The 14339-nt window shown below is 45.8% G+C and overlaps 3 protein-coding genes across 7 annotated transcripts in view; all 3 read right to left on the minus strand.

Moving 5' to 3' along the window:
• Positions 1 to 14339, minus strand: part of LOC130678807 (zinc finger protein 493-like) — a 170701-nt gene that overhangs the window by 96017 nt on the left and 60345 nt on the right. The gene's annotated exons all lie outside the window — the stretch shown is intronic.
• Positions 1 to 14339, minus strand: part of LOC130682240 (zinc finger protein 665-like) — a 148855-nt gene that overhangs the window by 73659 nt on the left and 60857 nt on the right. The gene's annotated exons all lie outside the window — the stretch shown is intronic.
• The window catches only part of LOC118912627 (zinc finger protein 665-like), an 89729-nt gene that overhangs the window by 15087 nt on the left and 60303 nt on the right, over positions 1 to 14339 (minus strand). Inside the window, exons 2-4 of one of the 5 annotated variants that reach the window (XM_057496381.1) lie at positions 1712 to 2113; positions 945 to 1051; positions 590 to 683 (exon numbers count right to left, since the gene is read on the minus strand). In XM_057496381.1, the coding sequence (XP_057352364.1) occupies positions 590 to 619 (30 nt within the window). In that variant the 5' untranslated portion in view covers positions 620 to 683; positions 945 to 1051; positions 1712 to 2113. Of the gene's footprint in view, positions 1 to 589; positions 684 to 944; positions 1602 to 1711; positions 2114 to 14339 lie in introns of those variants that run through there. The other 4 variants (XM_057496383.1, XM_057496382.1, XM_057496379.1 and 1 more) reach the window with 4 other exon arrangements.

Here is a 14339-nt window from a genome sequence, read left to right on the forward strand (position 1 = left end):
AACGGTGAGAGACTGGCAGCTTTTCCCTCAAGGTCAGGAAGCGGCCCAGGACGCATCCTGTCCCCAGTGCCTTCCAAAGGGCTGAAGTACCGGAAGTTCCACCCAGGTCTTTACCATGAACACGAAACAAAAGCAATCCATAGTGGAAAAGTGGAATTCATAGTTTACAAACCATGATAAAAATCAAACACCTTCTCTCTCTGACGGTGTTTCCCAATCATTAAGATCTTGAAGTCAGTGACTCACTTGTCCTGTCCAGCTTCAAATACACTGCAGAAAATAGTGTACTTTTTTGGTCTTTTTCCCAGAATTTACCAGGTATTTATGAGTGTCATTATGCGGCTTCTGTCACCCTGGCCTATGGAGAGCGGCCGGCGCATCCAGGCGCAGCCCTGTTGTCCGACCACACCCACACCCCGGCCCCGCCCCATAGGGCACTGGGCAAACTGACATGGAATCTAAGTTGGGATGAGAGGCGCTGGTGGGTGGGGCGGGCAGTGTGTGTGACCAGGGATCACACAGACAGGGTCAGGGCTCAGGGAGACCCAGGAAGGAGAGACAGAAGGTCACCCAAAGGGTAGGACTTTACCTGAGGAACAGCCATTCCCGGCTCCTCCATCCTCTTCCTCCTCTTTTTCAGGGCTTCGGCCTCAGGGAACAGGAGTCTTTCTTAGAAGTCAATCCTGAATGTGGAAAACATGCCACTTAATGCTGACAGTCATAGCATCCCGCCACTTGCCACAACCACATGGGGGGACCTCTGTCCACTGCTCAGGAGGGACTCGCGGACAGAAACCTCCCTACAGAGACAAGCGAGTCTCTCCCCCATTTCTTCAGATCCCGCCCCTGCTGGGAAACCCTGACACACTCTGCAGGAGTGGGGATCCTGGCTGTCCCCACACCCCCCCTCAGGTCTCAGCCCCAGCCCTGATCCCTCCCCTCACCTGGCCCCCGGCCCCAGCAGAGGCGGCTCAGCACCCTGGTGCTCCGTGCTGCACGCAGGTGACGTGTATCATGGCTGGTCCCACCTCAGGTACGTGAAGGAGCAGCTCTGGTCAGGGGACACAAGACCTGTGTTTCCAACAGGCCCCAGAAATCTACTGTGCAGCGTGGCGAGCCCCGTCACGAGGCAGGCCCAGCGCTCCCCCACCTCACCACCTTGCCCTTCCCAGCCTGACTGAGGTACACCTGGCAAATCAAAAGTGTGGACGTGCCTTAATTTGCAGCAGCTACGCACTGTGACAGAACCAGCACAGCCAAGCTAACGGACACACTCCTCACTCCCCGTTACCATTTTCTGCGCCGGTGTGGTGAGAACACTCAAGATTTCTCAGCAAACCTCAAACACATAATAATACGGTATTATTACCTACCCGCACTAGGCTGTGTATCAGATCCCCAGGACTCAGTCATCTGACGACTGCAAGTCTGTGCCCTCCACCAACACGTCCCCGTGTCCCCAGCTCCCAGCCTCTCGCACCCACACTCTACTCCCTGGTTCTATCCTGACTCTCCATATCCCACAAAGAAGCAAACCACACGGTATTTGTCCTTCTCTGTCTGGCTTATGTCATTTAGTGTAATGCTCAATTAGGGTGACCTATGTTGTTGAAAATGGACACGATTTCTTCCACTTTCACAACTGAGTAATATTTCATCACATATACACACACACGGCATTTTCTCCATCCGCTCCACTGTCCCCATTTACCTTGTTTCCTTCTCGTGGCTGTGCCTGATAATGCAGTGATGCACACAGCAGTGCAGACATCTGTCTCTTCAAGACACTGATCTTGTTTCCTTTGGATAGACACCCCAAAGTGGGATTGCTGGGTCTATGGTATTCCTCTTTTCACTTGTCTGAGGAACTTACATGCCGTTTTATGTAATGGCTGCACCGATTTCCATTCCCACACACAGCGCACAAGGGTCCCCTTTTCTGCACACGCTCTCCAACACTGGTTACTCAGCTTTTCGTTCAGAGAATCCCAGCAAACGTGCCCCTCCCATTTGCTCTCCTTGGGCCTTGTCAGGAGGATCAACAGTGGAAGGGCGAGCAGCAGACAGAAATGAGCAGAGCGGGCACAATGACGCAGGTGGGCAGAGGCTGTGGCTGGCATGGGGAATGGGAGGGGACAGAGAAGGATCCGTGAGAGTGGCATCAGAACTAAGGCCGGGGGCGGAAGGACACGCCCACCGGCTCTGAGGGGCTAGGCGGCTCTCAGCAGGGGGACAGCCCTGCGAGGGCCCTGAGGCAGCAGCCACCTTGGCCCCAGGGAAGGCCTGCGGCTGGAGCGGGGAGGGGACACACACAGGAGGGGGTCCAGACAGAAGCAGGCCGGGAGGGGCGTGTCCCCCAACCTTTCCCCCAACATCTCAAAAGAATTTTACAAATCATGTATTTCCTATTTTAGATTAACATGATTTCTTCTTTATCTTATACAAGAAAACACTTACTAATAATGCAGTATCCTATATTTTATATAAATGCCAAGATGGTCACCTCAGCCCCAGGAAGTACCGGGTTGCCTGAGGTCAGAGGGCAGAGGGGGAACATATTTAGGGGAGTTTATGACGGCAGTTTTGGGAAAATTAAGGTGCAGAATCCGGTTAGATATCCTAGGAGAGATGTGGAGGACACAGCAAGAAACAGCATTCTGGATTTCAAGAGAGAGATCTGGGTTTGAGAGGGGACTCGGGAGACAGGGAAGTGGTGTGGAAGTCATCAGCTGAGAGCAGGACAGAAGGTAAGATGTTCAAGGACTCCGCTGCGGGACGCTCCACATTCAGAGACCAGAGCGTCCACGTAAGTCCATCAGGGGGATCTGACAGGTGAACTGGGGCGGCTAGAGGAAAATTAAAGCCAACAGATTTTTAAACGTAAGAAGGGCTTGTCCTGAGAGCCAAGAAAATCAGTCTTTCAAGGAAGCAGCTGCCATCAGCTGTGGAACCTGCTGTTGCCAGGACGAGGAGGATGAGAAGAGGAGACCAGAGGATGGGCTCGGAAACGGGGAGGACACCGGTGACTGGAAAGAAAAGTACTGGCACAGCGGGTGTGCAAGCTTGACTGACGGGGACGGCAAGATTTGAAGAGGGCTGTAGGCAAGCTAGTGCACTGTGCTCTGAAATGAAGCATACGACAAAAGGCGCTCTGAATGGAGGGGGGAGTAGTTAATTGGGAATGTTTGAAGACAGAAGACTACAGTGCATAAAAGGCATGTGTGTATGGGGGGATGTCCTTTCTGTAAGATGGACAATACCACCATCTCTGTATGCTGACCAAAATAACATCCACTAAGCAGAAATATGTATCTCACACTGATACCAACATGTAACTGCATTTCTACAAAATCACTGTAAAATAATTTTAAAATACTCAATTACAAAAACACAGCTATAGGTGTGCAAAATATTGAGAGTCAGATGTAGAAATAAGCTCCAAGCAAATTTATTTTTAATGTCAGCTTTGTTGATGGCTGGGTTTTTTTCTTTTAGTTTTGTTGGGTTTTTTGAGCAAATTTCTTCATCAGACATAGCTGGGCTCTGCTGGACAAAGCTTCCAAGTCAATCCAGGCCACCTTCAGCATTTGGAGAAAAAAGACAAGAGAGACCAGAGGGAACAAGTACTTTTAGGTCACTGCTCACTATGCTAAGAAATCACATTAAAGGAAAGAAAACTGAGTATTAAACTCGTTAAGTTAGGCTTTGACTGTTAAAAGATCACCGACATCCTTACCAGCTACCCAACGAAAACAGTCTAAAATTATTAACTGATCACCAATGAACATGACCAAAGCAGAAGATACAGAGGACAAAGCCTGCAGGCCTCGCTTACATCAGAAACAAATTTACAGAGGAAATGATATATAACTTTTCAAATTTAAATCATTTTAGTGTCAAAGGTACATTTGAGAGTATATTATATTTAGAAAAGAATGACAAGAGTTCATTAGAGAAGGCCACCAAAACTTATTTGAGAAGTTAATTATAGGGAAGTAGAAACTGAATGAACTAAGATTTAGGTCAGACTACAAAATGAATTATGAATTAAATGTTAAGTGTGTGTGTATACACACACACACACACACACACACACATATAAAATACCATTACAAAATCCTAAAAATAAAAACAAAGCAGTCATTTTAATGTACTTTTAAAAAGGGCACCCTGTAGTGATAGCCCTGGCTTGTCCCAATCCCCAGCCTCTAACACATGCCAGGAAAAGGGAAGGGTGACTGTGGACGAAACAAGAGTCCCTGTGGCCAGGATTCTCACCTGGCCCTGGCTGGCTGGCTCACTGCACACGGGTGAGCAATGCATTGCTACTGACACTATATAAAGAGCTCCACCCAGTGCTCTGGGTGTGACAAGGTGGCAGGTCTGCAAGGCTACAGGAGAGCAGAGCAGAGGTGGGAGTGCCAAGTGCCAAAGACAGAGACTGAGACGGCTGTGCAGGACGGCTGTGTGGGCGAGGCAGAGACGAGCTTGCTGCATGCAGACTCGCTCTGAGTGAACGGGATTTTCGTGATTAACCTGCTGCCGTGGGAATAAAGTTGGGTATCCCTTTCACCCCAAGAACGTTTTGCTGTCATTTTCTTTGGTCACATTGAATCCATAGCGTACTTGCTGAGGGCAGAAACCCACTGGCAAGACAGTGACCCACCAGTAACCAAGTCAGGTCACACTGCTCTCTGGCTAAATGAGGCTGCAAATGGAAGCTATTTTTTGACATATACGATAAATATAAAATGCACAAGCCTATTATAAGTTTTTTAATTCTCAGTCTCATGTCTTGAGACTGAAACGAATTTTAGATGTATTTTTAAAGCCACCGATGTATCACAGCTGGATCACGGAGCATCATCAGGATCCAGAGCCTCACCACCACCGCCCTGCCAGCCTCCACCCCTGCCTCTCTAATGCTGTGTTTCCACCTCTCACTTTGTATATCCACCTCCCTATTTCTTTTTCTCTTTGATTTTGTGTTTTCCCGCTGGGTTGCTGCTCACTCAGGTGCCCTCCCCTCTCCTGCCGTCTCTCCCTTCGGTGCCTCCTCTCCCCCCCCTGCTCCGCGCACTGCAACTGGTCCCCCTCCCGCTGCCCCTTCTCCCCGGCCTTCCTCACGGTCCCCGCTCTCCCCGCATTCCCGCCCTCCGCCCGCCCTCTTACACTCTCCAGCGCAGTCATTTCCCTGCCCTCCCGCCCGGTCACGCGCCCCCCGTCCCCTCCACGGCACCCCCGGCGGCTCTGCTTCGCACCTCCGCCCTCCGGGCCGCCCCGGTCCTCTCGGGCCCTGCACAACGCCGCCCTGCGGCCACGGCTCCCAGCGCGCACCCTCCCCGGACCCCCGCCCCGAGCGCCTCCCCGCCTCCCCCCCAAGGGCCTCCCTCCCCGGGGACTCACGTCCACCCCGACGCCCCGCAGGTTCTAAGCCTCCCCGGCTCCGCCGCCTGCTCCTTCCCGGGCTCGCCCGTCCTCTCCCTCCGCCTGCTCTCCCGCAGCCTCCCGGCCTCCGCACTCGTCCCGCTTCTGTCTCCGCCGCTCCGGCCCGGCCTCTCCCCAGCGCCGTCGCCCGCGAGCCCAGGGGCGCGCACGTTCCCGGGAGAGCACGTTCACCCGCCGGCGGAATCCGGGGCTCGAGCCCGGTGTCCCCCTCGAGCACCGCGGTCCGGGGAGGAGGCGCCTCGCAGGGGCGGCCTGGGGGGAAGAGGGCCCTGCCAAGGGCTGCGGGGAGGGGCCGCAGGGAGGCGGCGTCGGGCCGGGCTGAGGCCGGGTGTCCGCGGGGCAGGAGGAGAGGGGCCCAGGGGAGGGGTGGGGAGGCGGGGGTGCGGAGCGAAGGCGTCTCAGGGGAGGGCCGGACGGGACTCGCCGCCGCTCCTCATGGAGCTGTGCGGCCGGCGCTGCGCTTCGGGAACCGCGAAGGCCCTCGAGGAGGGTATAAGAGGCGCGGGGAGGCCCGAGACTCCACTGAAGTTTTTAGAATGAAAAACGACAGGAAAGGCTTCCTTTAGGAAACTATAAAGGCCGAGGGCAGGGCCCAGCCTGGGAACCTCAAGGGCTGCGCGCCGGCCCCGGGGCGTCGTAGGAATTAACACGGGGGGACGGGGCAGGGCTTAAAGGCGCTTAGCGACCCCCAGTCCCGTGTGTGGGAGCGGAACGGCAGCGAAAACTCACGCTGAACGAGGGGACCACCGCTCCGCGTTACGCGCTTCCGGGTCTGGAGGCAAATGCGCCTGCGGAGGAGGCCGTCGACCTGGGGGCGGGGCGGGGGCCCGGCCGGAGTGCGCATGACCGAGGCGGGGCTCGGCTCGGCGCGGCGCGGCTCGGCTCGGCTCGACTCGGCTCGGCTCGACTCGACTCGGCTCGACTCGGCGCGGCAGTGGGGCGTGGGTCTGTTCTGTTCCCTGCACGCAGTTGCTTCATTCGCAGAGATTCCTTTCTTCTTTTTCGGAGAAGGGCAAGTTCCTGCCTAGTTTAATAGTTCACACAGTTAGATAAAAGGTAGAGAGTGAGGATCACTGATACTGGGAAGGAAGACGTTTTTCTCCTCACAGTGAAAACAGTTCAAGTCAAGAGCTTTTCTTGCGGGATGGACGCAAGTGCTGCCACTGGGGCCAGAGCAACTGACACTCTGGGAAATGGGATCTCTTTGGGTGGAATTCGATGTGGGTCGGCGGTCGGATCCAGGAACGTCCCTGCACTCAAGGCCACTTAAGCAAGTTAATTAAACAAACCCTGGAATTTTCTGAGGGACAAACAAACTAGAATGTGAAGTGCAAAAGACTCCCTGGTAAATTAGTTCAACCATTGTGGAAAGCAGTATGGAGGGTCCTCAAAAAACTCAAAATAGAAATACCATTTGTCCCAGGAATTCCACTCCTAGCAATTTACTCTAAGAATGCAGCAGCCGTTTGAAAAAGACATGCACCCCTATGTTTATCGCAGCACTATTTACAATAGCCAAGATACGGAAGCAACCTAAGTGTCCATCAGTAGATGAATGGATAAAGATGTGGTACATATACACAATGTAACACTATTCAACCATAAGAGGAAAACAAATCCTTCCATTTGCAACAACATGGATGGAGCTAGAGAGTATTATGCTCGGTGAAATAAGCCAGGCAGAGAAAATCAAGTACCAAATGATTGCACTCATCTGTGGAGTATAAGAACAAAGCAAAACTGAAGGAACAAAACAGCAGCAGACTCAGAATGCAAGAATAGACTAACAGTTACCAAAGGGAAAGAGACTGGGGAGGATGGCTGGGAAGGGAGGGATAAGGGGGAAAAAGAGGGTATTACGATTAGCAGATATAATGTAGGGGAGGGTCACGGGTGGGCTGTGCAACACAGAGAACACAAATGGTGATTCTGTAGCATCTTACTATGCTGATGGACAGTGACTGTAATGGGGTATGTGGGGGGGACTTGACAATGGGGGAGTCTAGTAAACATAATGTTGCTTGTGTAATTGTAGATTAATGATACCAAAAAAAAAAAATTAAGGAAAACAAAAACAAAACAAAACAAGACTCCCTGAGTGGAATGCTGACTCCCCAGGAACCACATTTCCACTTATATTCTCCATTCACCCAGGAGTCAGAACTCAACCCTCTGCTATATTCCAAAGACTTTCCTAGGGAGACCTGGAGTGAAGGGCATGAAGGGCGAAAGCATGTGATTATTTAGGTCACCAACCCATGGTTTAAAAAAAGCTGTAACTGTTAAAAAGTACCTATAACGTTAATGGTCCTGTATTATGCCGTATTGATCTATGTTCATCAGGAATATTGGTGTGTGTAATTTTATTTTTTTGTGCTCTCGTTGCCTGGTTTTGGTATTAGAGTGATACTGGCCTCATAGAATGAGTTTGCAAGTATTCTGTCCTCGTCTACTTTTTGGAATACTTTAAGGAGGATGGGTATTAGGTCTTTAAATGTTTGATAAATTTCAGCCCAGAAGCCATCTGGGCCAGGTAATTTGTTCTTAGTTTTTTGATTACCGTTTTGACTTCATTGCTGGTAATTGCTGTGTTCAGATTTTCTATTTCTTCCTGGGTCAGTCTTTGAAGGTTGTATTTTCTAGAAAGTTCATAGTATTCCCTAATAATCCTTCATATTTCTCTGGTGTTCATTGTGATTTTTCACTGTTCATTTCTGATTCTGGTTATATGTGTACACTATTTTTTTTCCTTGGTAAGTCAGGATAGGGGTTTATCTATTTTGTTTATTTTCTCAAATAACAAGCTCCTGCTTTCACTGATTCTATTGTTTTATTCTTCTCAGTTTATTTATTTCTGCCCTCATCTTTATTATGTCCCTCATTCTACTTACCTTGGGCCTCATTTGTTCTTTTTTTTTTCTAGTTTCATTAATTGTGAGTTTAGACTGTTCATTTGGGATTGTTGTTGTTTCTTGAGGTAGGCCTGTATTGCTATGTACTTCACCCTTAGAACTGTCTTTGCTGCCTCCCACAGATTTTGGGCTGTTGTGTTTTTGCTTTCATTTGTCTCCATGTGTATTGCTTGATTTCTGTTTTAATTTGTTCATTGATCCATTGATTATTTAGAAGTATGTCATTTAGCCTCCATGTGTTTGCATGTCTTTTTGTTTTCTTAGTGTAATTTATTTTAGTTTCATACTACAGTATTCTGAGAAGCTGCTTGGTACAATTACAATCTCTCAATTTATTGAGGCTCTTTTTGTGATGTATTCTGGAGAATGTTCCATGTAACCTTGAGAAAAATGTGTATCCTGCTGTTTTTGGATGGAGTCTTCTGTAGCTATCTGTTAAGTCCATTTGATCTAATGTATTGTTCAGTTCCTCTGTTTCCCTATTTATTTTCTGTCTAGTTGATCTGTCTGTTGATGTGTGTGGTGTGTTAAAGTCTCCTAAAAGGACTGTGTTGCAGTCTATTTCCCCCTTTAATTCTGTTAGTATTTATTTTACATATTTACATGCTCCTATGTTGGAGGCATAGGTATTTATAATGGTTATATCCTCTTGTTGGACCAATCCCTTTATCCTTATGTAATGTCATTTTTTTTTTGAGGGCATCTCTCATATTTATTGATCAAATGGTTGTTAACGACAATAAAATTCTGTATAGGGGAGTCAATGCTCAATGCACAATCATTAATACACCCCAAGCCTAATTTTCGTCAGTCTCCAATCTTCTGAGGCATAACAAACAAGTTCTTACATGTAGAACAAATTCTTACATAATGAATAAGTTACATAGTGAACAGTACAAGGGCAGTCATCACAGAAACTTTCGGTTTTGCTCATGCATTATGAACTCTAAACAGTCAGTTCAAATATGAATACTCATTTGGTTTTTATACTTGATTTATATGTGGATACCACATTTCTCTCTTTATTATTATTATTTTTAATAAAATGCTGAAGTGGTAGGTAGATACAAGATAAAGGTAGAAAACATAGTTTAGTAAGAGAGCAAATGTAGATGATCAGGTGTGTGCCTGTAGACTATGTGTTAATCCAAGCTAGACAAGGGCAATAAAACATCCACGTATGCAGAAGATTTCTCTCAGAACATGAGGGGGGAGGTTCTAAGCCTCACCTCTACTGCTCCCCATTTTCTCACCAGATGGCCCCCCTGCGACTGTGCCTGTCTTAGGTTGTTCCTCCCTTGAGGAATCTTACCCGTCTCTGGCTAACCAGTCATCTTCCGGGGCCATACAGGGAAATGTAAAGTTGGTAAGTGAGAGAGGAGCCTTACTGTTTGAAAAGGTTAGCTTTTTACTTCTTTGCATATTTATGCCCTGTGGCTTCTATGCCCAGCATTTGTCTTGAGGTATCTTTACCACTTGGAAGAATTATGATACTCGGTAAATTTGATATGAGGCACGAATTCTATTTAAGGGTTGTAATTAGGAAGGAAGAAGAAAAGCTATAGAAGTAGCAGGCGGAAGAAAACATGGGAAGATTGATTATTTCTTTGACATATCTTCTTGTAGAGTAACTTCAGCATGTATAGGTTTTAAACTACTAATTAAATTGCACACACACATTAACATAATAGGAGTATAGTTACATAACCAAAGCATACCTGTAATTACCAGCCATCTCCAGTGAAACCAAGAAAACCAGTTAGGCACCTTAGGCATTTGTGAAAACTTATCTATGATATGGTGGATATTGTCCAACTGAACTTGAATAGTCTGAGAGAAATCAGACAAATTAAAACAACCCATTCCTGGGGAATGTTCACATCCCTTATGTTCTTTTAACAGTAAATAGTCTGTAGTTGTAAGATTTTGGAGCGCTACAATTTGCACTTCTCCTAATTCTTGGTTGAGTTCCAACAGTATAGATCCAGTCAAATTTGTTGTTTTACTGTATGCACAGGCCAGCTTAGATATCTCCTTCCTCATTCCCATGGCAAGTCCAGGAGCTGGTGGGATGAGTGCATCTACAGCTGTAGCAGTGCGTGGATCTTTGTTGGGGTTTTTTGATGATCATCTTCTGGCATGAGTCTTCCAGAGAGTGCTGATGTTGGAAGTTCTCTTTCATATCGTATCTTAGTTCATATTTGGGGTAGCCCAATTAGGCTTTGATCCTCTGTATAAACACAAACAGACCCTTTGCCTACACTTTTATATGCCCTTTATACCCTTGTGTAGAACTCATTGGAGGTTACCACACAGGAACTGCCCTTTTTTTTTTTTTTTTTTTTTGGTATCACTAATCTACACTTACATGACGAATATTATGTTTACTAGGCTCTCCCCTATACCAGGTCTCCACTATAAACCCCTTTACAGTCACTGTCCATCAGCATAGCAAAATGTTGTAGAATCACTACTTGCCTTCTCTGTGTTGTACAGCCCTCCCTTTTCTCCTACCCCCCCATGCATGCTAATCTTAATACCCCCCTACTTCTCCCCCCACTTATCCCTCCCTACCCACCCATCCTCCCCAGTCCCTTTCCCTTTGGTACCTGTTAGTCCATTCTTGAGTTCTGTGATTCTGCTGCTGTTTTGTTCCTTCAGTTTTTCCTTTGTTCTTATATTCCACAGATAAGTGAAATCATTTGGTATTTCTCTTTCTCCGCTTGGCTTGTTTCACTGAGCATAATACCCTCCAGCTCCATCCATGTTGCTGCAAATGGTTGGATTTGCCCTTTTCTTATGGCTGAGTAGTATTCCATTGTGTATATGTACCACATCTTCTTTATCCATTCATCTATCGATGGACATATAGGTTGCTTCCAATTCTTGGCTATTGTAAATAGTGCTGCGATAAACATAGGGGTGCATCTGTCTTTCTCAAACTTGATTGCTGTGTTCTTAGGGTAAATTCCTAGGAGTGGAATTCCTGGGTCAAATGGTAAGTCTGTTTTGAGCATTTTGATGTACCTCCATACTGCTTTCCACAATGGTTGAACTAACTTACATTCCCACCAGCAGTGTAGGAGGGTTCCCCTTTCTCCACAGCCTCGCCAACATTTGTTGTTATTTGTCTTTTGGATGGCAGCCATCCTTACTGGTGTGAGGTGATACCTCATTGTAGTTTTAATTTGCATTTCTCTGATAATTAGCGATGTGGAGCATCTTTTCATGTATCTGTTGGCCATTTGTATTTCTTTTTTGGAGAACTGTCTGTTCAGTTCCTCTGCCCATTTTTTAATTGGGTTATTTGTTTTTTGTTTGTTGAGGCGTGTGAGCTCTTTATATATTGTGGATGTCAAGCCTTTATCGGATGTGTCATTTTCAAATATATTCTCCCATACTGTAGGGATCCTTTTTGTTCTATTGATGGTGTCTTTTGCTGTACAGAAGCTTTTCAGCTTAATATAGTCCCACTTACTCATTTTTGCTGTTGTTTTCCTTGCCCGGGGAGATATGTTCAAGAAGAGGTCACTCATGTTTATGTCTAAGAGGTTTTTGCCTATGTTTTCTTCCAAGAGTTTAATGGTTTCATGGCTTACATTCAGGTCTTTGATCCATTTTGAGTTTACTTTTGTATATGGGGTTAGACAATGGTCCAGTTTCATTCTCCTACATGTAGCTGTCCAGTTTTGCCAGCACCACCTGTTGAAGAGACTGTCATTTTGCCATTGTATGTTCATGGCTCCTTTATCATATATTAATTGACCATATATGTCTTAGGTTAATGTCTGGATTCTCTAGTCTGTTCCACTGGTCTGTGGCTCTGCTCTTGTGCCAGTACCAAATTGTCTTGATTACTATGGCTTTATAGTAGAGCTTGAAGTTGGGGAGTGAGATCCCCCCTACTTTATTCTTCTTTCTCAGGATTGCTTTGGCTATTCGGGGTCTTTGGTGTTTCCATATGAATTTTTGAATTATTTGTTCCAGTTCATTGAAGAATGTTGCTGGTAGTTTCATAGGGATTGCATCAAATCTGTATATTGCTTTGGGCAGGATGGCCATTTTGACGATATTAATTCTTCCTAGCCACGAGCATGGGATGAGTTTCCATCTGTTAGTGTCCCCTTTAATTTCTCTTAAGAGTGACTTGTAGTTTTCAGAGTATAAGTCTTTCACTTCTTTGGTTAGGTTTATTCCTAGGTATTTTATTTTTTTTGATGCAATTGTGAATGGAGTTGTTTTCCTGATTTCTCTTTCTGTTGGTTCATTGTTAGTATATAGGAAAGCCACAGATTTCTGTGTGTTGCTTTTGTATCCTGCAACTTTGCTGTATTCCGATATCAGTTCTAGTAGTTTTGGGGTGGAGTCTTTAGGGTTTTTTATGTACAGTATCATGTCATCTGCAAATAGTGACAGTTTAACTTCTTCTTTACCAATCTGGATTCCTTGTATTTCTTTATTTTGTCTGATTGCCGTGGCTAGGACCTCCAGTACTATGTTAAATAACAGTGGAGAGAGTGGGCATCCCTGTCTAGTTCCCGATCTCAGAGGAAATGCTTTCAGCTTCTCGCTGTTCAATATAATGTTGGCTGTGGGTTTATCATAGATGGCCTTTATTATGTTGAGGTACTTGTCCTCTATTCCCATTTTGCTGAGAGTTTTTAACATGAATGGATGTTGAACTTTGTCAAATGCTTTTTCAGCATCTATGGAGATGATCATGTGGTTTTTGTCTTTCTTTTTGTTGATGTGGTGGATGATGTTGATGGACTTTCGAATGTTGTACCATCCTTGCATCCCTGGGATGAATCCCACTTGGTCATGGTGTATGATCCTTTTGATGTAGTTTTGAATTCGGTTTGCTAATATTTTGTTGAGTATTTTTGCATCTACGTTCATCAGGGATATTGGTCTGTAGTTTTCTTTTTTGGTGGGGTCTTTGCCTGGTTTTGGTATTAGGGTGATGTTAGCTTCATAGAATGAGTTTGGGAGTATCCCCTCCTCCTCTATTTTTTGGAAAACTTTAAGGAGAATGGGTATTATGTCTTCCCTGTATGTCTGGTAAAATTCCGAGGTAAATCCATCTGGCCCAGGGGTTTTGTTCTTTGGTAGTTTTTTGATTACCGCTTCAATTTCGTTGCTGGTAATTGGTCTGTTTAAATTCTCTGTTTCTTCCTGGGTCAATCTTGGAAGGTTGTATTTTTCTAGGAAGTTGACCATTTCTCCTAGGTTTCCCAGCTTGTTAGCATATAGGTTTTCATAGTATTCTCCAATAATTCTTTGCATTTCCGTGGGGTCCGTCGTGATTTTTCCTTTCTCGTTTCTGATACTGTTGATTTGTGTTGACTCTCTTTTCTTCTTAATAAGTCTGGCTAGAGGCTTATCTATTTTGTTTATTTTCTCGAAGAACCAGCTCTTGGTTTCATTGATTTTTGCTATTGTTTTATTCTTCTCAATTATATTTATTTCTTCTCTGATCTTTATTATGTCCCTCCTTGTGCTGACCTTAGGCCTCATCTGTTCTTCTTTTTCCAATTGTGACATTAGACCATTCATTTGGGATTGCTCTTCTTTTTTTAAATATGCTTGGATTGCTATATACTTTCCTCTTAAGACTGCTTTTGCTGTGTCCCACAGAAGTTGGGGCTTAGTGTTGTTGTTTTCATTTGTTTCCATATATTGCTGGATCTCCATTTTGATTTGGTCATTGATCCATTGATTATTTAGGAGTGTGTTGTTAAGCCTCCATGTGTTTGTGAGCCTCTTTGCTTTCTTTGTACAGTTTATTTCTAGTTTTATGCCTTTGTGGTCTGAAAAGTTGGTTGGTAGGATTTCAATCTTTTGGAATTTTCTGAGGCTGTTTTTGTGGCCTAGTATGTGGTCTATTCTGGAGAATGTTCCATGTGCACTTGAGAAGAATGTATATCCCACTGCTTTTGGATGTAGAGTTCTATAGATGTCTATTAGGTCCATCTGCTC

This window comes from Manis pentadactyla, assembly GCF_030020395.1.
Source record: "Manis pentadactyla isolate mManPen7 chromosome 15 unlocalized genomic scaffold, mManPen7.hap1 SUPER_15_unloc_1, whole genome shotgun sequence".
In the NCBI taxonomy this organism is placed as follows: domain Eukaryota; kingdom Metazoa; phylum Chordata; class Mammalia; order Pholidota; family Manidae; genus Manis; species Manis pentadactyla.